General features: G+C 41.2%; 1 protein-coding gene across 5 annotated transcripts in view; it reads left to right on the top strand.

Moving 5' to 3' along the window:
• The window catches only part of ptk2bb (protein tyrosine kinase 2 beta, b), a 51,663-nt gene extending 27,884 nt beyond the window's left edge, over positions 1 to 23,779 (top strand). For 3 of the 5 annotated variants that reach the window (XM_066710507.1, XM_066710464.1, XM_066710500.1), the window contains 24 exons: positions 805 to 945; positions 1,665 to 1,739; positions 2,099 to 2,200; positions 2,539 to 2,656; positions 5,329 to 5,368; positions 5,802 to 5,845; positions 6,274 to 6,318; positions 6,957 to 7,054; positions 7,160 to 7,241; positions 7,969 to 8,069; positions 8,352 to 8,467; positions 9,061 to 9,161; positions 10,062 to 10,151; positions 11,557 to 11,761; positions 12,532 to 12,643; positions 13,847 to 13,906; positions 14,971 to 15,093; positions 16,712 to 16,861; positions 17,282 to 17,317; positions 17,599 to 17,623; positions 17,993 to 18,039; positions 18,867 to 19,001; positions 22,023 to 22,103; positions 22,807 to 23,779. In XM_066710507.1, the coding sequence (XP_066566604.1) occupies positions 805 to 945; positions 1,665 to 1,739; positions 2,099 to 2,200; positions 2,539 to 2,656; positions 5,329 to 5,368; positions 5,802 to 5,845; positions 6,274 to 6,318; positions 6,957 to 7,054; positions 7,160 to 7,241; positions 7,969 to 8,069; positions 8,352 to 8,467; positions 9,061 to 9,161; positions 10,062 to 10,151; positions 11,557 to 11,761; positions 12,532 to 12,643; positions 13,847 to 13,906; positions 14,971 to 15,093; positions 16,712 to 16,861; positions 17,282 to 17,317; positions 17,599 to 17,623; positions 17,993 to 18,039; positions 18,867 to 19,001; positions 22,023 to 22,103; positions 22,807 to 23,022 (2,343 nt within the window). In that variant the 3' untranslated portion in view covers positions 23,023 to 23,779. The remainder of the gene's footprint in view (positions 1 to 804; positions 946 to 1,664; positions 1,740 to 2,098; positions 2,201 to 2,538; positions 2,657 to 5,328; positions 5,369 to 5,801; positions 5,846 to 6,273; positions 6,319 to 6,956; positions 7,055 to 7,159; positions 7,242 to 7,968; positions 8,070 to 8,351; positions 8,468 to 9,060; positions 9,162 to 10,061; positions 10,152 to 11,556; positions 11,762 to 12,531; positions 12,644 to 13,846; positions 13,907 to 14,970; positions 15,094 to 16,711; positions 16,862 to 17,281; positions 17,318 to 17,598; positions 17,624 to 17,992; positions 18,040 to 18,866; positions 19,002 to 22,022; positions 22,104 to 22,806) is intronic. The other 2 variants (XM_066710516.1, XM_066710525.1) reach the window with 2 other exon arrangements.
• The last annotated feature ends 1,095 nt before the right edge of the window (positions 23,780 to 24,874 follow it).

Genomic DNA, 24,874 nt, shown 5'->3' with positions numbered 1-24,874 from the left:
ACCTTTACAGGTTGAGCCAGTGAGAAGCCATACAAATCAAGATCTCTCCCATTTTTAATATATTAATCTCCGTCTGTGTTTTGCAATGTATACATTGAGAGAGGATACAATGCCAGTGATGTTCTGTACTCCTGACCCATTTGGATAATTAAAGCAGCCACAACTTAAATATTATTGTTAAGAGAACAATACATATGTAAATGATCCCATGCCGAATAGGATATAATCAGTATGTGAAAGCATTGAGTCAAAGGCATGCGTCTAAATGGACAGGATATTTCCATTTTACACTGGACACATTGTTGCAAAAAAAAAATCTGAAAAAAGAAGACTGAAAAAAAATGATCATATTTAACCAGGCTTATCTTGTAGAAATGACTGCTGCTTTCTGTAATGGTGGCCAGTTTCCATCACATATATTCAAGGTATTGGTGTCCAAATGGAATCCCAGAATTACTGGTTCCCATTTTGCAGACAGATTCATTGAGAGGCTTTGGATCAAAACAGTGCATGGTGTATGTTTCTGTGTATTGCACTGATATACATCTGTAGTGTAAAGCATCCACATCCTGGATTTGACATAATGCTAATTATGTGTCTAATAAACGTTTTAAATCAAACTATACTAATTTATGAATTATGTATCTTCAGAGTCTTGTGAACAGATTTGGCCCAGAGAAAACTGTAAAGGTTTCAGTTAACATGGGGATTTTGTACACGTTTGACATACAAATCAATGGCAGTCAAAAGATGACTAAATTAGTGAAAAACATTCAGCTGCAACTGTCCATCCACTCTCCACAGCCCAAACAGCTGAGGAAGATGATCCAGCAGACCTTCCAGCAGTACGCCAGTCTGAAGGAGGAGGAGTGCATTGTGAGGTTCTTCCAAAACTACAGTACCTTCAAGAACTTCGAGGAGGAAGTGTTCCCCTGCGAGCTGGTTGTGAGTTGTCTTCTCTGATTGTCCCAGCACTCCTGGCCGGCAAAGCTGTTCAAATCCAATTTCATACATGTCTTTCTTTTGTTGTTTGATTTAATTTTTTATTTTAATGTAAGCAGTAGTTTTATTTTTTTGTGCTTTTGTGCTTTTTCTTCTTTGCCTGAAAGAGCACAGTATACATTTATTTTTCCTCCAGTCTCAATCAAGCCTGGACATTTAGTTTCTATGCCCCTGTGGGTCTTATCAAGAACCGCTGTTTTGAGCCCAAGATAAGACAAAGCATTTTTGTTTAAGTTTCAGTTCTTCAGTATTTGTTTTGATACAGTGACCAGGATTTTTATGTTATGTTGTTCAAAAGCAAAATGAGCCGATAAAACTGGTTTATAAGACACTGAAGCAGTATTTTATCTACAAAGGAAGCAACTGGACCTTAAAAAGTCCATAAACTGAGAAAGATTAAAAGGTCGCCTGCCAGTGCAGACAAATGGAGTATTATATGGACTATCCAGTCATTGACTGGCAATATCATCAAAAGTGTTCAAGCTTTGTGGCCAGCTAAAAGTGACCCCCGAAATGCTGAAAAGAAAAGAAAAAATATATACTAATATTTTTCTCACTAGTTATTTGTTTAATTTCATACATGTATGCACTCTACTGGAAACAGCCTGTTATTAAACTGTGATACAAATACAGAAAACTAATTCCTTGTTTCCCCTTTACAGCAAGGCTGGAGTATTGCCGTCGACTTGGTCATCGGCTCTAAAGGGATCCGCCAGCGCTCCAGCAAGGAGGCCGTGGTAAGCACCCGGCTCAGACAATCACTGTCAGACGGGAGGCTGGCTCGGTTCCAGGTGTATAAACACAGAGGACTGTCTCCATCGCGGCTAGTCAGTAGAGGAATGCTTTTGAATTAAGAGGAGCTGAAGTGTGAAGCTAATTGTAAGGACCTAATGAACCAGCCAGCAAGTTAACAGCATCCCGTCAAAGTTTTAACCCCATAAGCGATCGTTACACTGAATGTTTGTACCACCTTCGTATGCGGCTGAATTCTGCGTGTGTTGCCTCAAATTGTGTTCTCATCAGGTTGCATAAGGTACCCGCCTGGCCCCTGTTAGCCTGTCCTTATTGACAGGGCGTCCTCTTGTGTGTTTCCCAGCCCACCTGTTTAGCCGAGTTCAAGAAGATCAGGAGCATCAAATGTTCCCTACAGGACAACGGCAAAACACTGCTACACCTGGAGATCGAAGGAGCCAAGCAGGTAAGAACAGCAAGTCTTTTCCAAGAGATTAAAAACCAACCGGGACCTGAATGAGCTTCTCTTGAGCTTGATCTTAAAAATAACGTTGATGAGGTTTTAATGGTTCCCTCAATTGCTGTTAAAATACCAAACAAACAAACCAGCCAAACCTCAGAGAAGGCCATTACCTTGTATAGATGTTATGCTCTGTTGTACCCATATGTACACATTTATTTTCAATCAATCGTTATGTATTGTCTTTATGCCAATTTTTGCATTTCTGTGTTATGTTGGGCTGGTAAATGCACTATACTGTGACAGTGTGGCCCTCCATGAGTTAACTGTGCTGTCCTTCCTAGCCGTTGTCCATCAATGTTGCGTCCCTGGCGATGGCGGAGAATATGACTGACCTGATCGATGGGTACTGTCGGTTAGAGAGCGGGACGAAAAACTCTGTGATTGTGAGGCCAAAGAGTGGTAAGCAGCCGCTGACAGCAGGATATCGCTTTGTCCTTTCACTGTGTGGTTTGCACACGCACACACACACGCACATGCACCCACACCCAGACTCAGACACAGAGTTGGTTTCTTTTTTATTTCTGACACCTTCACCTCCATTAAAATGTACTCTTCCTTTACCAAAATAAGCTCTTCATGTTCTGAGATTAGCAGAACCATCACTTAAGACATGTACTTGATAAACTGGTAAACCTAACCAGGCACAGAAAAACAAAACCCACAGTGATATGATGTTTCGGGTCTGTAGTAATTGTCCAAACTCCATGTTTGCAGAGCAAGGTAGAAATGTTTAATGCCCTGGCCTTGCTTGACATCTGTGACAGCTGATCCTGGGATATAATCTCAGCAAAAGGTAGACAGTGAAGAGGTGATTGTAAGGTTGTTGTTCCTGTTTTTGTCCTAGCACTCATTCTATGTATTTACATGCTGTTACTAAATACAAAAAGGCCAACAGTTGTTTTTAATCACATGTTTGTTTTAGTTGTAGCTGTTTTAAATGACTTCAAGCTGCCAATTAAGGGCTCAGAACCCCGCGGCAGTCTGTGCCGCCACAGCACTACCTGAGAGATCAGCCTCAGACAGGGCTGTGCTGTGTCTGGGCAAAGAAGCATTCTCTCCTTTTCTTTTTGTCTCTTAAAATCTCATGTTCTCCTCTGACGCCACTCTGTAACACTCAGGAGGCTAAAACAGACTTGATTGCTCAGTTTTTATGACCTTGATAGAAATGACAAATGACAACATTCTTTTGGGAATGGAAATCTGTAGGTGAATGGGTTCATACATTTTCATTTGCTTTCTTTTAAAAGTAAAACATATACACCAATCAGCCATAACATTATGACCACCTGCCTAATATTGTGTAGGTCCCCCTTTTGCCGCCAAAACAGCCCTGACCCAACGAGGCATGGACTCCACTAGACCTCTGAAGGTGTGCTGTGGTATCTGGCACCAAGACGTTAGCAGCAGATCCTTTAAGTGCTGTAAGTTCGAGGTGGGGCCTCCATGGATCGGACTTGTTTGTCCAGCACATCCCACAGATGCTCGATTGGATTGAGATCTGGGGAATTTGGAGGCCAAGTCAACACCTTGAACTCGTGATTCATCAGACCAGGCCACCTTCCTCCATTGCTCCGTGGTCCAGTTCTGATGCTCACGTGCCAATTGTAGGCGCTTTCAGCAGTGGACAGGGGTCAGCATGGGCACCCTGACTGGTCTGCGGCTACGCAGCCCCATATGCAACAAACTGCGATGCACTGTGTGTTCTGACACCTTTCTATCAGAACCAGCATTGACTTTTTTAGCAATTTGAGCTACAGTAGCTCGTCTGTTGGATCGGACCACACGGGCCAGCCTTCCCACGTCGTCGTGTGACCACTTTTCCTTCCTTGGACCACTTTTGATAGGTACTGACCACTGCAGACTGGGAACACCCCACAAGAGCTGCAGTTTTGGAGATGCTCTGACCCAGTCGTCTAGCCATCACAATTTGGCCCTTGTCAAAGTCGCTCAGATCCTTACGCTTGCCCATTTTTCCTGCTTCTAACACATCAACTTTGAAGACAAAATGTTCACTTGCTGCCTAATATATCCCACCCACTGACAGGTGCCATGATAACGAGATTATCAGTGTTATTCACTTCACCTGTCAGTGGTCATAATATTATATCTGATCGGTGTGTATATATATATATATATATATATATATATATATATATATATACATATAAAACACAACAAAACAAACATTGCATGTGAAGAACAATATCATGATTTGTATTTATTCTTTCATGGTGACGTTTGCTGATAAGCCAGTTCAGAAATACTGAACTTCTTGATCAGATGCTTTTACAGTAAATTCATTACATATTTGGAATGAAAACGTGTGTACTTAACAATGTAAAACATTGAGTTGTAGTCAATATGCCCCCTTGATACCGCCTTGCGCTGCCACCCTTCTGATGTCATGGCTTGAACTCACATGGGCAGTTCTGTGTCTTCTTTACAAAACATTAACTGCTTGAAAAGTTTTGGTAAATGAAAAAAGTTAAGCTTAATACTTTTAATGTAACCAACTTGAAATTTATTTGGATAAATAAAATAAAAAAAGACTGACCTATTACAATTTAAGTTTAACATTTTTAAACACATCTGTTTGTGGGGACTACGATCAATTTGGTAAAGTTAATGTAAGTCATGTTGAATTTTAAGAAGTGTAAATTACATAAATAGAAGTAAATGAATAGAAATGTAAATAGCAATAGTAGTAAATTACATCAGTTTTGTATTTATTTTATTTCTTCCGTACAGTTTGTATAATGTTAAAAACATTGTTTAAATACAGTACCCTAGATATAGTGAAAGGAATGTAAAACCCAATATTACAATAATTTGTATCTGACTGTGCCCTGAGCTCGATGCATTGCAATTTTGCCACCACATTTTATAGAATAACAGCTAAATTAATTAATTACCTAGAGGGGTTTGAATCCTAGGCACTGAAATATATAGCTTTTCTTCCTTCTCATCACATATTACATTAGGTGTGGTCAAACCTGGTCCTAAAGTTCATAAGAACACTAAAGCCATCAGTGTCTGCTGTTTTTCATTCCTTTTCTTTTCAATGTTTACAGGCAGCAATCAAAGAAGTTCCCTTCCCGAGATACCAACAGAGTAAGATTCATTTGTTTGTTCGTTTGTATTTCATTTAAGTCTCCAGTTAATTGATACAATATTTACTCTGTGTTTAACCACCTAAGGATATGTGGTGCGTGCATTTATTTTTCTGCATACATTTACCTAATCTGCAGCATAGTGTAACTCAGGATATTACATCTCTACTCGAGGCACATCTTAAAGGTGCAGTAACACTGAATAGAATCGCATTCAACTGCAGCTGAGAATCAACGATCTCTTCTCATTAACCATGCCTGTACCTCCAGCTTTACAATGACAGGATATGTTCACATCGCCTTCAAAAACCTGAAGAAAATAAGTCAAATTTAGTGCCAGGCAGTATTGAAGTTAGATTTCTTGTGCGAAGGAGATCCAATGCATCATACTATTTGTGTATCTGGTAATGTTGTGTGTGTTTTGTCCCAAACAGAGATGGCGGTCACAGTTTTCCTACTTCTGAGAGGGACAGCATGGGTAAGTGTCAAATGCATTGTGAAGCCGTTGTTAAAGAATAGCTGAAAATATGTTCTCTTTATTAGTATTCAGATGAAGCAGCATGTGTTTACTTTTCTCCCATTCTGGAGCTCAATTTGTAATGATTCATTATCAATAACATCTCACACAGAGAGCAGAACAGGGGGACCACTCCCTCGAAACTCATCCCCTCTAATTCCTCATCAGAGAGAGAGTTTCAGAAGGGCAGGGTTTAGTCATGAAATACTATTGACTGATTACATTTCATAATAAAATAATATTTCCATACAGATGTACTCACTCATTTACTCTTAATTTTGTTTTAAAGATCTTTATGTTCCTTTCATCCTGTCATAGCCATAGGAATAGCAATCTTTGAACTCTGCAGGCTTCAGAATATAGATATTGACACTGGACTTTCCCTGCAGGGTCGGACATCTATGCAGAGATACCGGAGGAACGGCCCAAGTCTGGTAAGAAATCCTGTTAATATGAAAATTACACAAACCCCCAGCATTGTTTCTGTACTCTGTTTTGGGGAAATTAACATGTTTTTTTTATATATATATATATTTAAACAAAAGCATTTGAGGTCATAACAATTTAAATACCTCTGTGTGAACCGGCCACATAGTCAGAATTGCAGAAATAAAATAAATAAAATATAAGTATTATATCAATATGGCAAGTTTTAAAGGTCCTGACTTTTTAATCCTCATTGTCTGGGGAGGAATTTCTGTAGTTATAGTTACTTTTCATCTGCATACTGCTTCTAATTGTACTGAAATGCACTAGTGTGCCATTCGGAGGAATATATAGTATATATTCTGCACTAAGTATATATAGTATACGTTTTAGTTTGTATATCTGGTGATGTAACGACTATTTCTAAATAAATGTATACAATCATAATCAAGTTAATGTATAACTGACTTTCTATAATACAATAATGGACTGACAAGAATGAATTATGGTTGCTAACAAATATTAACTTTTATTGATATCAAGTATCAGTAAAACGTAAAAAAACATGTTCAATACACAATCCTTTCCTTTTCTTTTCTTTTCTTTTCTTTTCTTTTCTTTTCTTTTCTTTTCTTTCCTTCTCTAGTGATTAAGTATGGCCTGTCCAGAGATGAAATCATCCTGGGGCGCATCCTGGGGGAGGGCTTCTTCGGGGAGGTGCACGAGGGCGTTTATAAGAATCAGGCAAGTCAATCCATTCCCTTATTATTGTATATAAGTTACAATACACATATCGAGGCCCCTGAAATGCAGGGTGTTTGTGAGTAAGCTGCCTTGTTTGTTTTCCAGAGGAAGGAGAAGATCAGTGTGGCTGTGAAAACGTGCAAAGACTGTTCTCCTGACGTCAAGGAGAAGTTCATGAGTGAAGCTGGTAATTAGCCCAACAGTAACTTACTTTTGTCATGTTTTTCTTACCAAATACAGCTTGGCAATTAGTGACAAGGCATGCAAGGCATTCTGTTCTACATTGTTCATTTCTTCTGACTGTCATCATTGTTTTATATTCCTAAATTGCTTTCTCTTTAAATGTCTGTTGTAGAAGGACATGTTACTAACTATTAGTTTGTTTTCCCTCTGATGTAGTTTCTTTAGGTGGTGTGGAAGTCTCAGACCATTAGTAATATTATTGAATGAACAGTCAATCATACTACAGTATCTGCAAGTCCTTAGGCACTCAAAGAGGCATTCATCAGGGGTAGCACCTTGGTGGTCAATGGTTTTACACTTTCTGTGTTCTTTCTCCAGCTTTGCACTTCTCATTAATTTAGCCTTTTATCCCCCCCCCCACCCCCACTCAGTTAACATGACCTGCCTGAGCTCTGTGACTGGGCTCACCTTCAGTCAGTCAGTCAGTCATGGTAATTGGAGGAACTTAAAAGGAGAACAAAGCCAAATATTTGTGCAAGCTTTTGACTTTCATTGTAAGAGCGGGCAAAAGTGGTATTGTTGCTTTTTTGTGGTAAATAACGTTCCTGGTAAGACAGACAACACGGAAGTGTAGCTGAGCCATGCTCTGCATTATTGCCCCTCCATCTGAATCTCTTCAGAGATCAGGCTGTACCTTGAGATGCCCTTACCGGTCTATTCATGTGTTTCAGTGATCATGAAGACCCTGGACCACCCCCACATTGTGAGACTGATCGGGATCATCGAGGAGGACCCGGTGTGGATCGTGATGGAGCTCTATCAGTATGGAGAGGTACGCCCTGTTTGTATCACATTAACACTTAAAGGTCACATTTAGGTATTTTTCAAAACTTTTTTACTTTTGATTTGCTATTTTTTCTTTTGTTTTGTCCTGGGCTTCTTTATAGAGAAAGTAAAGCTTGCATACAAATGCTCTTTGTCACCATTGCATGTAGGTTTGGAAGCAGACCAATGATATAGGCAAAAACACTGTTTAACAGTCCTGCACAAACACACGGCACAGAGAAGATGAAGCTGTGAAGTTAACCTCCACATCCCTCCTCCTGTCTCTTAGCTTGGGAACTACCTGGTGGAAAACAAGAGCACTTTGACAACCGTCCGGCTGATCCTGTTCTCCCTGCAGATCTGCAAAGCGCTGGCATACCTGGAGGGAGTGAACATGGTGCACAGGTAGGCCGTGCTCTCCTGACTCTCCACAGCCTTTAGACCTGCTCTTAAGTTGTCTCCCAGCTCTGCTCTCTGGCAGAAAGGCACATGTCTGTGTGTGTCTATTGTGGCACAGTTTGGGGAGTGAGCCGCGCACATTTAGGGTCACGGCTCTGGATCGAGGTCAGTCATGATCCTTTGCTGGTCTTTAGCAATCTTGTTGTCGGCCCGTGTCCATGATCCAGGGGGTTTCTCGTACCAACCAGGGTTGGCTTCCTGGTATTCAGTGGTTGGTCATTTTCTCACTCTTTCATCTTCTTCGTTGATAAATACACCTATTCGCCCCCCACTCGTTTCCGGTAGGTACTTTGCCCTGGATGCCGTAGGTGGTCCCTTTATATATTGGTGACGGGATGAGCCTCAGGTGTCTTAACCTGGGTTTGCCTCACAGGTGGCGTTTTCCCGGTTTCGTGGGCTGAAGAAAGGCAGGAGGAGCAGGCAATTTTCCACAACCTATCTCCCATCTTGAATCACTCCCCCCACAATATACACATAAACAAACAGACTACAGATGCAGATGCAGAAACCAACCTTTTCTTTGCATGTCTTCTGCACAGGGACATTGCAGTGAGGAATGTACTGGTGGCTTCTCATGACTCTGTGAAGTTGGGAGATTTTGGCTTGTCCCGATACATTGAGGAAGAGGAATATTACAAAGGTGAGTGATTTTTTTGTTGCAAGTTTGCTTTTTCACAATGCAGGATGCAACTCAATTGGGTGTTTGTAGGCTGCCTTGACAAGTCTCCTTGACAGAACTCTCTTCAATACACTCTTGATATATAAAGTCCTCTGTTCATTGTATGTATGAGCTTAATGTCTTGTTTCTATAAAGGACTGTATTACAGACAGTTTATGAAGATCCATTTCATTGTAAATAATACCACTGGGGTGTGTGCGTACCACAATAATAAAAGAGCAGTGTGGTACTTTCAATATTCATATATCAGAGTTAAGTATTTGCAGACCCCCCTGCAATCCTTTCTAACTAATTAAGATTGAAGACATTTTGAAGAAAGAAAAGCACCTTCTGGTACGTTCCTACAATAAAGCACTTCATCATTTCATTAGCTTCTCTCTCTTCACCACATTTTGGAACTCAAAGCTTTTTGAGGGAGACCTGCAATTGTATCCCCTCCAAACATTTAAATAATGGCTCTGTGTCTCCCACCAATAACATCAGTTCTGTTTCGAACCCATTTCAACATGCTCAACGGCACAGACGGCTCCAAATTCAATCGGAAAATAAATGTTGCCGAGTCATCCTTGTGTTCCTCATGGTTGATTGAGTGCATGAACACAAGAGCTGCAGAGGCCCATCATTCACTGCACTGCACGAGGAGGCACAAGGATGGGAGTAATTTCACTCGGAGGCGGGGTGGGGTTTCTGAGTGAATGTACGGGTCAAATTAAATCATCTTCTTGGCTCACCTAGAATAGAAAAACCAAGGGGAAATCATCCACGTCATTCACAACTCTTAGTAACACACTTTAAACACATTATAGCCACAGAGGCCGTAGAGCAAGTTTTCTGATGCTCTTGCTGGGTTTCCTCCTGCAGCCTCTGTCACCAGACTCCCCATCAAATGGATGGCTCCCGAGTCCATCAACTTCAGGCGCTTCACCTCTGCCAGTGACGTGTGGATGTTCGGTAAGTGCGCTGTGTGCTGCTGGGACCCCCCCACGCCTCAAGTAGGCCTGAACAACAAGCGAAGAGCAAACATTGCGAAGGAGCAAAAATAGGTGTTTGCTTTTTAGTGTTATAAATATGTGTCCTGTGCTTTATCGCATGCTGAAGCTTTAATGTTAACGATTAACTTAAGAAATGATTGGTTCGATTGTCTTGGTGTTCTATCACACACCTTGAGTAGTGCTACGCATTTTAAATGTTATCAGTCTGGAACATCTCTATCACCCTTTTCTTGCATGGCTGGAAGTGCCCACCATTTGCATGCCATCTGTATGAAGGTCATATTGTTCATATTGCTTTAAAAGAAGAGACGACAAATAATCCCAAACTCTGGACAAATTAGTATACAGAGATGTAAATAAATTTACTGGTAAACCTTGTGTAGCCATTTCTCTTACATATTTAGCTTTTAACCAGACTGAGAACAATCATGAGAAGGAGTATTGTATAATAGAATAGGCATGGGCGAGTGTCTGGCCTACCAGACTTTAAACTGGCATATACAGTCATTCTGACACTAGATTGCGTGTAGTTTGGGCGGCTGAAACTGAGAGCTTTAAAAAGATTCACTGCTGGAAAAATAATTGCTCACATAAAAAAAGGCTCTTCCTTCCACCTATTTACTTTCTGCACTAAATCATGTTTATCCCAGGAACATCGTTCACCCGTTTAAGCCAGGAAACCAGGCTTAGAGCACATATTGAACAATAAACCATAGGGAACCTAATATTTAAAGTTCATAAAATGCCACAAGCAGAATTTATGAAATAATAAAATTTACAAATTGAAAGTGAGTGCTTTATAGAACAGTACCTCATTTATTTTTATTGGTTGTAAAATCAATTCCCTATGTTGGCATTGCACACCTCCTTGTTTTTTTGGAGAAGTTTGGCATTGGCTTTTCTTCGAATATAAAGCCCTGTCTTACACTTGTAGTTGTGAAGCAGAGTGACAAAAAAGTCAAATAATATAATCTGAAGATTTTTATGACACCTTTTTTAAGTGCTTTTAAAAGTTTTTTTAATAATACCGGCTGTTTATTAAGTGGCATTTATAAGCATTGTCAATATATTTCAGTGATGCTTGTGTCATGTATGAGCTTGTTGTGGTGACATCATCCCTCTCAAGAATGTAGGAGCGTTGCCCTTGTGTCAGGGAGTGCTCTTTTGGCACAGTGGCCTTGTCGCTCTGTTGGTGGAGCTGTGCAGATCGTGACCTCAGAGGTGGACCTACAATGACAAATGAAACCCAAGCAGGATCGGCGCACACTCACTGTAATAGCGCCGTGACTTGGATCAGTCCGATTGATCAGCCTGTGCCTGGCCCTGGTCGTGGCAGTGACATCTCTGTGTTATCTGCCCTCCAGCTGTGTGCATGTGGGAGATCATGAGCTTAGGCCAGCAGCCATTCTTCTGGCTCGAGAACAAAGACGTCATCAACCACCTGGAGCAGGGGATCCGCCTGCCCAAACCCGAGGACTGCCCCCCCACCCTCTACACACTGATGACGCGGTGCTGGACCTACGACCCCCGTGAGAGACCGAAGTTCACAGAGCTGGTCTGCAAGCTCAGGTATCCTCTACATCTCTGCATGCCTGGCTGAGAAGGCCCACAATACTTTTATAGCTCAACCCTAATTGGCCAGTTCTTAAAGACTGGGAATATGTTCGTTTATTGATCAATTACATGTTTACTTGTTCAATTAAGGGGTCCTGAAGGGGTGAAGTGTTTTCAGCTGAGCTCTTTCCTAAAATCTAAAGGTTGTAATGATTAAACGAGACCTATGAAACCTGCTTCCACTGGGGCTTGTGAGGACCTTGACAAGAGGAGGAGATAAGAAACATCCTTAATGAATGTGGCTTTGGGTCTAAAGTAAAACTCTATATACTCAGTTTACTGATATCTCTTATCAGCTAAAACATGTATTTACCAAATCTTATGTGTGTAGACTACGTTTTTAAAAAGGTGAATTGGTATCATAAACGGAAGACCAAGATTGAAAGCATATTTTTTCTTGGTTTTATTATATAACATGAGCAAAACATGAGTAGAATGATTACTGTGCTACCACCCTTGTACTGGTTAAGGCTGCTGTTGTTCTTTTGGGAAACACATGGTTACAAAATAATTGCTGAAGCGTTACAATGTTTTTTCCCCACTGTGCATACGGTACATGAACAAAGTTCAATGTTATTTTGTTAACAAGGTTATTTACGTGTACTTCACTGCTTCTGCTCCAACATGGTTGTGTAGATGATACATGCACCTGAGTTATATATGCGCATGTGAAGAATTCTGACACATTTTGACCGCACGTTTGTCTTGTGTCTGTGTGTTTCTAGTGATATACACAAGATGGAAAAGGAGCAGGAGGTGGAGAAGCAGTTGAGAAACCAATTCCGATCGACGAAGTTCTTTGAACCCATGATCACTATCAATGATCCACCACCGAAGGTACCTTTCTCTTGACCAGCGAGGGCCGCTATACTGCAGTAGATTACTCCTGCGGGGTAGATATAAGGTGTATCTGTACAGGCAGATACTATGAGGACATTATCAGGGCTTCTCCAATTCATCAGTCTTAGAATCGCTGCATTAGTGTTGCTTGGTTCCTGATTCATAGCCCTGACTGAAGAATGTATATATATTTATATAGAAACATATTTATGGACTGGAATTTCCACTTTTCCTCTTTTTGACTCACTTTGGAATTACCAGTTAAGTCCCCTCAGCCACTGTGTACGACTTTGAGGCGGTGAAAGCTCTTTTTATCACCACGAGCCTTGAATGCCCCCCAGGGCAGTTATTATATCAATCAGAGCATTGTGCAGCTGGAACTGTTCATATCCTGAAACAAACTGCACAGAAAGTCACAAGTCACTGGAGTGTGGAGAACTGGGGATTTCCCAGTTCCCCCCAGTTGTGCCAGTTGTGTGCCACTCCTCTATGGGGACTTCTGGTCAAAGCATGCGTAGATGGGACTTCAGACTTCCTCGTTTGAACTCTAGGGCACGTCCCACACTCTGCATGGAGGCTTTTACTACAAGTGCCATGTAGGAGCCCCCAAATACTTTTTATTCTGAATTATCCTCTTTTAGTTATGACCAATCTAAGATGGATATTTGCCCAGTACACATAGCTGATTGACTTATTTCTTAGAGTACCCCCTTGCCCAGAGCCTACAGTTGTCACAAGAAACATTTCCCAAAGCATTACAGAATGCAGTACAGACAACATGCACCAAACAATAAGATAAGCACTGCAAATAAGAGGTGAAACGCATACAAAATACAATCTAGTTCCACCCCTAGTGCACGCCGAGGGGTAGGGCAGGAAATATTACACAATTATTATTATTGTGTATATTCTTATCATTGTTTGTGGATTTCTCTTCTTACTTTTTAGAGTTTCTATTGTATATGTTTTGACAGGTTTGTTTTCCCAGAGGTTTGTTAACAGTACGTCACCTGATAACAGATTATTCCGGAACCACACAATGTGTTGGTTGAGCTCTTAATGATGAGGAGGAACTGCTCAAAGGAAGTGCTATTGTACACAGTCCGAGGGCAGACGTTGATTGTAGCGATGCACTTCCCCACGCCGTGCAGATCTGTGAATAAGTGAGAAACTGTACAATATGTAAGTTCTGTTTTTCAGCCTTCGAGGATGAAATCATCTCGCTTTCCCAATACCCTCAACCCTGGCCTAATGAATCAGGTAATACTCCTCTGGCATGTCCTGACACTGTTCATTGCATGCACAATAATCGACTCTAATTTCAGTTACGTTTAATTAAAGTACAAATCAACAGCCATTGGAAACCAGCAGAATATAGTAGTTTTTTGAATGCCATTGATGTTGTGATGTCATTTCATTGCACACAATACTTGATTATTAAAGGATTAAAAGTAGCTTGGTTTGTAAAACTAATCCTGCACGAAAATCACAATGAAACAAATTTAATGCAAGTTGTGTGTGTATTAAAAAACAATGCATGCATTCGATATGTAGCTAATGTGGATTCTGTGGTTGATGTGTTAGTTCACAGAAAGTTGGATGAATCAGACAATTCAAATGAGTTTTACTGGGATACACATTGCACTTGTGTCGTTTTTTATCACGTGGCGTCCCTTTAACCATATTTTGAGCAGATTCGCTTTCCTAATTAAACTGGGAAGGAGCTGCTAATGACCAAAGCAGTGCTGCTTGTTTTTACCTTCATGTCTGCATTAAATGTGGCTTTTTGTCATTCGAACGCTGACAATAACCAATGATTTTAATCATGCACTGTACCTCTCCACTTTAGTTTTCCCAGTGTGCATTGCTGTCGAGCACGAATCAACAGTGCTCCTGTAATTAGGATGCAGACGTGACTTAATGGCCACTGATACAGATTTAAAGAGAAGTATAAATAAAGAAAATAATCACAGAAGAGTTGAATCACAGGTATAGATTTATATAGAATTACAGGTCCCTGGTCCAAGCACTGAATGCTGCATTTCTTAATTCAGCTCTGTACTGTACAGTCAGTAGCAAAATGTAGTTGGTAAACCCTGTGATATAGGGGCAGTGGCTTGGTTGAGTTGAGACGCTTTGAAGATTAATGATACCCTGGGTTTGTTCTGTAGCTTTCAGTGTCTTTAGTCCTGTGCTTCATGCCAGTTCATGCCAACTGCCTGTGTGTGCATGTACGTTTGTGGTTGTGTGTGCGCGTGTGGTTGTGTGTGTGTGTGTGGTTGTGTGTTTGCCTCCTGTCCCATCTTTTGCCTGCTGCTTCCCAGCTGCCAGAGTCTCTGTGTGCCAGCTCGCCTGCCATTGCTAGCCCCAGTGACTACCAGTCACCCATCGACTCCAACAACAGGCTGCTCCTGCCGCGACCGTTGTCCAGGCGTCGCAGTATGGGGGTAAGATTTGCTCGCTGCTGTTGCTTCTCATGGGAGGGGTGGGGGTGGTGGTTTGGGGTTAGTGGATCTTTACACCAGGGCTCTCAAACCCAGTTCCAGTGTCTTCACTGCTTATGTAAAAACTAAATATTTCCCATCACATGGGGCCCAACCCGGCAGGCACAGGGTGCCAGACAGGGTACATCTAAGCAGCATCGTCTTCAGAAAGTGGGAGGAAACCAGAGCATCCAGAGAAAATCCACGCCAACACTTCGGGAACATTCAAATTCCACACAGGCAGACTAATTGAACTCTTTTGGGTGAAGCTGATTGCTAAATTAGCTCCTGTACAACTGAGTTCTGAGTATCTCTGTTTTAAGTTATAAATGTGCAGCCTATAGAGAAGTGTTTAATGTATCCATCAATTCAGTTAATCAAATAAATTCAGTTACTGGGAACTTGGTTGGAACAAAAGCTCGAAGACACTGTGGCCTTCATTTGAGTTCCCTGATTTTCAGTAGTGTCAGAAACCTGTCAAAATCATTTATTTGTGTGTCGTTCTGCATGCCTGTTTGTCCGTCTGCTCGCTGCCTTTTGTATCGATCTGACTATGTATCTATTTTTTCAATCTATTTGTATAACCTTATGATTTTATTACATCTCCCTTCTTTTCAGTTTTCTTAAGTTTTAAAACAATTTTGTGTTAATCTGTTTAGCACGTTCTCCATTTATATCTGTGCGACAGAACTCAGAATGTATTGATTTATAATACATTACATTATTTGTCACTTAGCAGACGCTCTTATCCAGGGCGACTTATATTTTTACCCATTTACACAGCTGGGCCATTTACTGGAGCAATCTAAGTGAAGTGCCTTGCTCAACGGTAAAACAGCACTGCCTACCCAGGATTTGAACCCACAACCTTCCAGTTATGAGTTCAGCCCTAACCACTACTCCACAGTGCCTTTGACTAAAGTGATGAAATAGTGAGGATTTTGATTTGTCATCAGTTTTTATTGTATGGCAGCAATGTAACCCAGTACAAGGAAACATAAGCTAGCATCCTGGAACTTGTGAATTTACTCTCCTTATCTCCAGTCTTGCAGAGGGATATATCTGTGGTAATGTGTGATTCACAGGCTTCAACTTTGAATATTGAAATTGAATGATGATTGGTTTTTGCTGAAATACAAATAAACAAGTGCAGGAGATGCTCGATCCTGGAGCCTGGCTCGATAGCCCTTTTTACAGACATTTAGTCTCACAGGAAAGAGATTAATCTTTTTACTGTGAACTATGTCCTGGAAAAACCCTATCAAGGCTCAATGAAGTAAAGTCACATTGGCCTATTATTCATTTAGGTTTGATGTGAACTGGCTTCCCTTGCACACTTTGCTGTCAGTTGCGTGTTCCTTAAAAGTGTGTGATTTAACCATTTGCGCATGAGGAACATGCTAGGCAGAGAGCAGCAGAGGCAATGAGAGAACTTGTGAAACAAATGAACTAACCTGGAAGTTAGTTTTGTTTGAATGAAGTCAAACTTTCTTGAATATATTCCTTTATCTGAATCCCCCTTCCTTGGTTTAAACATACTAAGCCAGGTGGTAACTTTGTGCCCTGTGTGTCGCTTTGAAAGGAAGGGGAGTTAATCAATGAGCCCTTGAGCAAGGAAGACGCCCAGAAGCTGTGGGAGATGGAGAAGACCCGTTTACAGGAAACCCTGAAGAAACAGAAGCAGGAGATGGTGGAGGACAACAAGTGGCTGGAAAAGGAGGAGAAACTACTAGTGAGAAATATCTCCTCAGTTGGGCAAACCATGGACTGAAGTCATTGGTGGTTCTCCCATAAAGTTTTCCCCTAAAGTTAAAAAAATTAATTGTTAATGATTTATGTGAAATGCACCTCCTTTCCTGGGAGGGTGCAGTCTTGAATTTGTACAGCTACTTTAATCACCATCAGTTTAAAACTAGACAGAACATTACAAAGAGGAAAGAAAAATCAAATAAGATGGAGTAGGGAATTAAGAAAACCTGTAACCCCCCCAGAGATGCCTTCAAAGATTAACTCATTTAGAGAAATAGAAGACAAGGTTAATAGAGAGCGCACATCTGTTTTAGGCATGAGACAATTTGTCTCAATCTTTAACGCATCTCATCAGTTGTAATTGTTTAATTGCTACTCTGCTCATCTGTCCCCTTCCTTGCAGGACCCAATGATACAGGAAGACAGTAAAACTCCAGAGGTATGTCCTCCAAATTCCTAAAGCATTCATGCCAAGATAGATTAAACAGATCACTGAATGAATATGGATTTGCCTTTGTTAACACCATGTATATAATCTGTTTGCCATGCGTGTGCTATCAAATTGATCAAGTGAGGTTCTCAAAAACAAATGTATTTGTGAAAACACATCAGCTGTGATAACTGTAACATTTAACAGTGCTTTAATATGGGTCTTGTGTGATGTGTCTCTTTAGTACGTAAAAAAATTATAATTGTTAATTGTTTTTCTTTCCTTTGAAGGCACTTGAAAAGGAGCCTGGATACGGTGAGTTCATTTTGGCCCAATTTAATCTCTCTTAGGTGTATTATTCCAGCCTGGGACAGTACCGTCCTTGAGCCTGAGAGGCAACATGCAATGGGAATACCTTTACAGGGTGCAGATGTATCATGGTATTTCAGTGAAGGACATCGGGGGGCCGGTGGTAGCTGTACTGCAATTGACTTGCAGTTGATTTATTGTTTTCTTGATGCGAAAGCTGACCATTCTAAGTTTATTATTGACTGTTTGTGACTTTCCTCTCCCGTTGTTGCCCAGTGTGGTGTTTGTTACACATGCACAGCTCTAGAACACAATGCTCTATAACAGATTTCTCTGTCTCATTCCTCACTGCATTGCTGCTTATTTAATCTCAAGCTGAATTCACAGGTCCCCCAGACAAGCCCCCAAGACTGGCAGCACAGGTAATTACCCCACCTTCACCCATGATTGCACAGATGTTACTCAATTAAAACCAAGTTGTGCCTGAAAAGCAAAACACAGGTAGAAATCTCTTGGCATGCGCAAAGACCCATGACATCTGCTGCCAACAAAATGCCCTTTTACTCTCGGTGTCTTGCATTCCAGCTGATAATAGTCAGACAGTGGGGGTTTATAAGGATCTCACTGTGAATATGCTGATGCTAGTTTGCGATTTGGTTCAATTCAAAAGCTACAGAACAAATGTTACATCAAATGTGCAGCAATTTGAAGCACAAAGACTGGAATGAGTCTCAATGAGTGTCTTGGCCCAACTGTGCATTAATGTAACTGTCAGAAATGCAAATCAAAGTGTACATGTTTATTTTATTTAGGCGTATGTATAAGATGCATGATTTCAGTGAGTGACAGGTTTATAATACATAGTATCGAATACTGTATATCCCGTTTCATATTATGTATATAAGCCCTACATTTGTTTCATTGGACTTACAAATGAAATTAAATAAATCTAGTTGCTTAAGTTGCCTCTGCTAACTTCAAAACACACATACACACACACACACACACACACACACACACACACACACACACACACAGATAGAAACTAGATTGAAGCAAGTGGATCAGTATGGGCTGACAGTGATAGTGATGATATATCCATGGTTGTCCGACAGGGAAGCCCCGTTCTAAAGTCTTAGATTTGGTACATTTTTATAGCAGATGCTTTCACAGCTGATGAATATTGTAGTCGCTGGGTGGAGGGCTGATTGATGGGTGACATTTGTTCTCTTGTTGCCGGGTGGAACAGCCTGCCCCCACTGCGGAGCTGGACCGCTCTGAAGACCAGGTGTATCACTTTGTCATGGAGCTGGTGAAGGTGGTGGTCCAGCTGAAGAATGACGTCAACGCCCTCCCGGCCTCCGAGTACGTCAGCGTAGTCAAGGTACGCCAGCAGTTCTGCAGACCAAGGCAGGAAAGAGAAAACAGGCCTCTCCTGGTACCTTAATGAAAGAAGGGTCCTGCTTTCTCTCAAGCGGAATATAAAAGTTTTTAACGATCATGTAATTAATACATTCGTTCACAGTTCTAGTCAAAAGTATGCTTACTCTTCATTTTAATCAACGTTTGGTCTTGTGTTCAGTTAAGTTAATATTGGTCATTGACCTATATGTATTATTAATGCTACATGTTTTGGTGAGTGCTGGTTAAAGCTAGAGAAAAGAGTTGGCTGAATTGAATCAAGACAAGGATGTGTGAACATTTGACTGCCACAGCATTGATTTCTGGGGAATCCTTTCAGTTTTCTTCAGGCTTAATCATTGTTCAGTCAACTCAGAAAATATATCATTGTCAAGTAAGACGTTTAAAGAACATAATGAAATAAACAATGTACTGCATCTGTTAATGCAATAATCAAGCAATAAACATTATTATTATTATTATTATTATTATTATTATTATTATTATTATTATTATTATTATTATTATTATTTATTTATTTATTAGCAGACGCCCTTGTCCAGGGCAACTTACAAAATATAAGCGCAATACAAAATGCAATAATAGTGCAGTTCAGGCCTAATACATTTTACAAATTCACAATTTACTTAAGTGTATATGAGATATACAGTAAACAATATATAAGTCTTAAATCCTAGAATGAAAAAGCTGATAAGTGTAGACAAGATGTTAAATTAAAGTTAAGAGATAAGGGAGAGGGAGCATAGGGGAAATCAAAATAATACAAGTGCAAGTAATGCAGAAATGCAAAGGCAAGAGTATAACAAAACATTGTAAAGTGCAATCTTACAGGAGAATGAATGACCAAATTACAAATAGAGTCGGAAAAGATGCATCTTCAGTAATCGCCGGAAGGAGGTCAGGGACTGTTTTGACTTCAGTGGGAAGGTCGTTCCACCACTTAGGGGCCAGGGATGAGAAGGAGCGGCTCTGGAGGAAGGCGAGTGGAGAGGAGGCAGAGTTAGTCTTTTGGCACCGGAAGACCACAGCAGTCTGGAGGGGATGTATGTGGAGACGAGGGTCTGAAGGTAGCTTGGTGCAGTGTGGTCGAGACAGCGGTAGGTGAGGGTCAGTGTCTTGAACTGAATGCGTGCCGCTATCAGGAGCCAGTGGATGGAGCGGAGCAGTGGAGTAGCGTGTGCGAATCGGGGCAGAGAGACACCAGACGAGCCGCAGAGTTCTGGATGAGCTGGAGCGTTGGGTAGTAGTTGCAGGCAGGCCGGCCAGGAGGGAGATGCAGTAGTCCAGGCGGGAGAGGACCAGTGACTGGACGAGCAGCTGAGTCGAGTAGTTGGTGAGGAAGGGTCGGATTCAGCGTATGTTGCTCAGGAGGAATCTGCAGGTGCGTGTCAGCGTGGTGATGTGCTGAGTGTAGGAGAGCGCAGGATCAAGGGTGACTCCTAGGTTCTTAGCGGAAGAAGAGGGTGAGAGTGTCGTAGATTCCAAGGGGATCAAGATGGAGAGATCAGCAGAAGGTGAGGAAGGGGGGGAAACATGGCTTACTATCTGGTAGATCTCTAGCTTGAAACTCACTACCCCAGGAGCCTTCAGTTAAACTAAATGTATACTGGTGTGCAACAATACATGCAAATGTGAGATAATGTCCAGCTGAAACAGCAAAGTGACATCAATTCGGAGTTCACAGGTTAGCCCAACAGTGTTCAAAAGAGTGACTACAGTTTAGAATAGTTTGTCACACTTGTGTAGCTTTTCTTTACAGTAGCATGTAGCACAAAGTTTTAGGGTTTGTTCAGGGGAGAAAAAGAGAGGGTTTGTACCAAGAACTCTTCAATGTCAGTCATAAAATATTCCAAAACTTCTCAGTGTGTGTGTTGGGGGATCATGTCTACATGTCATCCTGCTGATGAACTGTAATCCCTCCAGGGGACGTCTGTGCTGTGTTTCTGCACCGAAGCGCTCTTTGTTTCTCGGAAGCAGTGAATCTGTAAAGCCGCTCATGATTCAGCCGTTTCTCTGGCCCTCTGCTTCAATGAGTGTCATAAACATCTTCAGCTTTTCAATTTCAAGAGCCATCACCATGTCGAAAGAGATAAAACTCTGCATAAAGTGCGTCAGAAGGCTTTCTTCTGGATCCCTATGTCATTCAGAGAACAGGAGATGTGTTTTTCTAGCATTACCTGTGCCAAGGAACACACTGTAAATTTAACACAGGGCTTTGTGACGTTATGTACTTGCCAGGGATGGAGTTTGCAGTAAATGAAAGAAACCTGACCCAACTTTAAGATATTATTAAGTTTCAGTTTATTAAGGAAAAAGTTAAAAGCTTGGGCAAGTTAAAAATGTAGTGACCAAAAATTGCTCCTGTGGTGCATTTGAAATAGATATTTGCCCTCTTGAGAAAAGCAACACCTTCATCTTTACTATCTCTTGCCATTGGGAGGTTTTCACTAACCTCTATGTTCCTCCTGTTCCTCAAAAACTGCAATACTATACAGTTGTGGTTCTTGCAGAGACCCACACAAAGTTTTCTAGGTCTCCCTGGATCGACAGTTTCTAAAGGCTAGGGGTGCATGTTAGTCCTTGATTGACTAAGAAATTTGCTTGTTCAGTGAAAGGAAACCTGGTCCTCTTTCTTCCACATGATCTCTGTTGATTTTCCCCAAACAACTGGCTTAATGATCCTAGACTGGATAGGGGGATTGGAGTTTTACGCCCCTGCCATGCAACATCCATTCAGCGTTTGTTTCGCTGTTGTACCTCTGTGACGTGCATCTTCTGTCAGGCATCAGATCAATACTGTCCACATTTATAGAAAGCGAATTGTAGCTGTGCTGGTCACATCCCAGTCCACATTGAAGCTCTGCATGATGCCAGTTCACTCTGGGCTCACATGTCTTGACGAGGAGTCCATGCAGGCGCTCGTGTTGCTGTTACCATTCTCTGCAGACTTCTCAACACACACTTCTTGTACCCTGTCTTGCAGTCGGTGGGACTCACTCTGCGCAGCCTGATCCACAGTGTGGACGATGTCTTGCCCACACTGCACTCCTCCAAACGGACAGAGGTAAGAGCGCAGCCCCGTGTTCAGAGACGTTCCTGAGGACCGTTTCCCAGGATATCTATCCGTAGCTCATTGAAACCACTTGCTGACATCCTGGGTTTGTGTTGAACTTATTTGTGACAGCTGTCACTGTAATCCTAAACTCAGTCTGAATGAGTTTCATGCTGTGTTCATTTTCATATTTGAACATGTTTATTTGAAGAGTTAAATTAAAAAACAATAGGAATAAAAAATAATAATGCACTATTGTTTATTTCTGCTTAGTTAAATTATCTTAATTATGACAAATTTTGTCTTATGTATTATGTTTTTTTAAATGGGTCAGGGCACTATACAATTCACTACTAATACAGTAAATATGCCAGGGTAAAAATGACACACCTAAGAACGGATCTGTGTTTCTTGGTCTTAGATCTTCTGTCATTTCCATCCATTGGCATTGGTGTATGCTCAGTGATGGTCCGAGATAAAAATCCCCAGGACAAGGGGACGTATCAACAGGTGTATCTATACTGAATTGGTTACACCAGACACTGTAGAAAAATCACAGCCAGCCTGCCAGTCCACCAGCTCAGACTGGAGGCGTGGTGCTGACTCGGACACAGGGATCTGTGTATATGTGTGTTTGTCCAGTGTGTGTTGGTTGATTACCTTTTTTTGTCTGTGTTGACGTGCCTTTTGCCTTTACTCTCCTGCCCCCCCGCAGATCGAAGGCACCCAGAAGCTGCTGAACAAGGACATGGCCGAGCTGATTAACAAGATGAAACTGGCCCAGCAGAACGCCGTCACCTCCCTCAAAGAAGAGTGCAAGAGACAGATGCTGACCGCTGCCCACACGCTGGCCATGGACTCCAAGAACCTGCTGGACGCGGTGGACCAGGCCCGGGTCCGCGCCAACATGGCCAAGCCAGTGTCCTCTTAGTCACTGCGGTGAACTGCCAACACACGGAGGGGAACTCGGGGCATCAGGATCACTCCGTCATTCACGTCCTGTATAGAGTGACACGGGGCGAGACCAAGTCAAAACTCTGACCCATCTGTGTGAAGTTTGAGGTCTCTTCTCCTGATCAGTGACACTGCGAGAGGGTACGGGTTTTACTCTGCGGTCCGCGGGTCGGTCACGGTTCTGGTTTGGTCCGGCCCCCAGTCACACCTCATCTGAAGACATCCGTCTTTACAACGCAGGTACGGAAGGGAAGGTGTCGTGCTTTGGCTCCCCAATGAAACCGATATTATTTTATATATTAGGAAATCTTGCAAGCTGCTTCTCATTTCACTGTATATTTGTCTGGAGTGAGGTCCTCATGTTTTAGGAGTTTTAAGTGCCACACATTTCATTTAATTAATAAAGCTGATGATATGATAATAATAATAATAATAATAATAATAATAATAATGATATGCCCAAATGGATTTCATAGTTAATGAATTTTCAAAGCTATTTCAACGTTCAGTAGAGGCGTAATGTGAAAACCGTATTCAATGAGGAATACAGGTTGCTAAAAATAGAAATGAAATGCAAAGGGTTCAATTAATAAAATATAAAAAGAGATGTACATTTTTTTAAAACACAATACTTTGTTAGGGCTGTGCTTCTGCAGATCTAAAAAATGTTTTGTTTTTTTACTGTATGTTCTTAAATAAAATATTTGAATTAAAAAGATAACGAGCAACAAAAACCATCATTTTTAGTCTATTTGTTTTATGCTCCTTGAGTCTGCCCAGTTAGGACAGTAGATCCCATGTCATGATCCACATTGTTTTAGTTATAGATGTCAGTGCGGTCATGTTAAATGCAGCATTAATGCAATGTACCATGTGTGTGAATACATACTATTCCTATAGTATGTTTTTTACAATGTTCTTTCCAAAAAATATAATTAATGATGAATGAAAATCTTAATAACCACAGAACCACTGTAACCCTTAGTGATCTTCTGACAGTTGTGTGTGCCTTGTCAACTCATATGCATCTCAGGCGTAGAATGATTCCTTAGCAACACAGTGAGTAAAAAACTACTACAATTTCATAGGCATTCGTTTTCGATACACTGGGAATGTTATCCTTCATCTCTCCACTGGATGGAGCTCTTCTCACATAAAGTGTTTATTTTTATTGGACCTGTTACTCGGCACCCAAGAAAGATGCTCAACTGTGAGCAAAAGCTGTATCTAAAACACATCTGACTGTGCCTGATTGACTAACTAAGCGATTCCGTGGTTATTTTCAGGTAAGCAAACCATTCGATCAATAATTTTATTAGTAATAGTGTTGGCAATATTTAGAACAATTGAAGTGCCAGTTGCTTTAAAAGTGGCCAGCAAAGCAATAACTGACGCCTCTGTGATGTCCAGATTAAGGCCTGCTGAGTTGGTATTGTCCATGTGTATTTAACATTTATTTGTGAAGTGCATTGTACTAGTGTTTTACGTGAAAATGTTTCTCAGTTTCAGAAAGTTCACTTCTCTTTAGCTATACTGAAGTGTACATCTCAGTGTAAAACTGTGCGTTTTAAAAAGGGAATGCCTAGAGCTGGAAGAAGCTCTCTGCATAAAATACTTAAAATAATTGTATACAGTTTATGAATAAGCAGGACTTGAGCTGCACACATTTACTTGCTACTGCAATGTTTCTGTCTTAATGGCTATAAATGTGTTCCAGCTAATGTTTGCTATAAATAAAACTGGCTGTAGTAACGTTATCCTTCAAATGTTAGGAGCAACTTTAGGCACGACGCGTTCCCTCGCAGTTCCTCCTGGGAATGAGAAGCTCA

This window comes from Amia ocellicauda, chromosome 1 (assembly GCF_036373705.1).
Source record: "Amia ocellicauda isolate fAmiCal2 chromosome 1, fAmiCal2.hap1, whole genome shotgun sequence".
Taxonomy (NCBI): Eukaryota; Metazoa; Chordata; class Actinopteri; order Amiiformes; family Amiidae; genus Amia; species Amia ocellicauda.
This window is presented reverse-complemented; position numbering and strand designations above follow the sequence as displayed.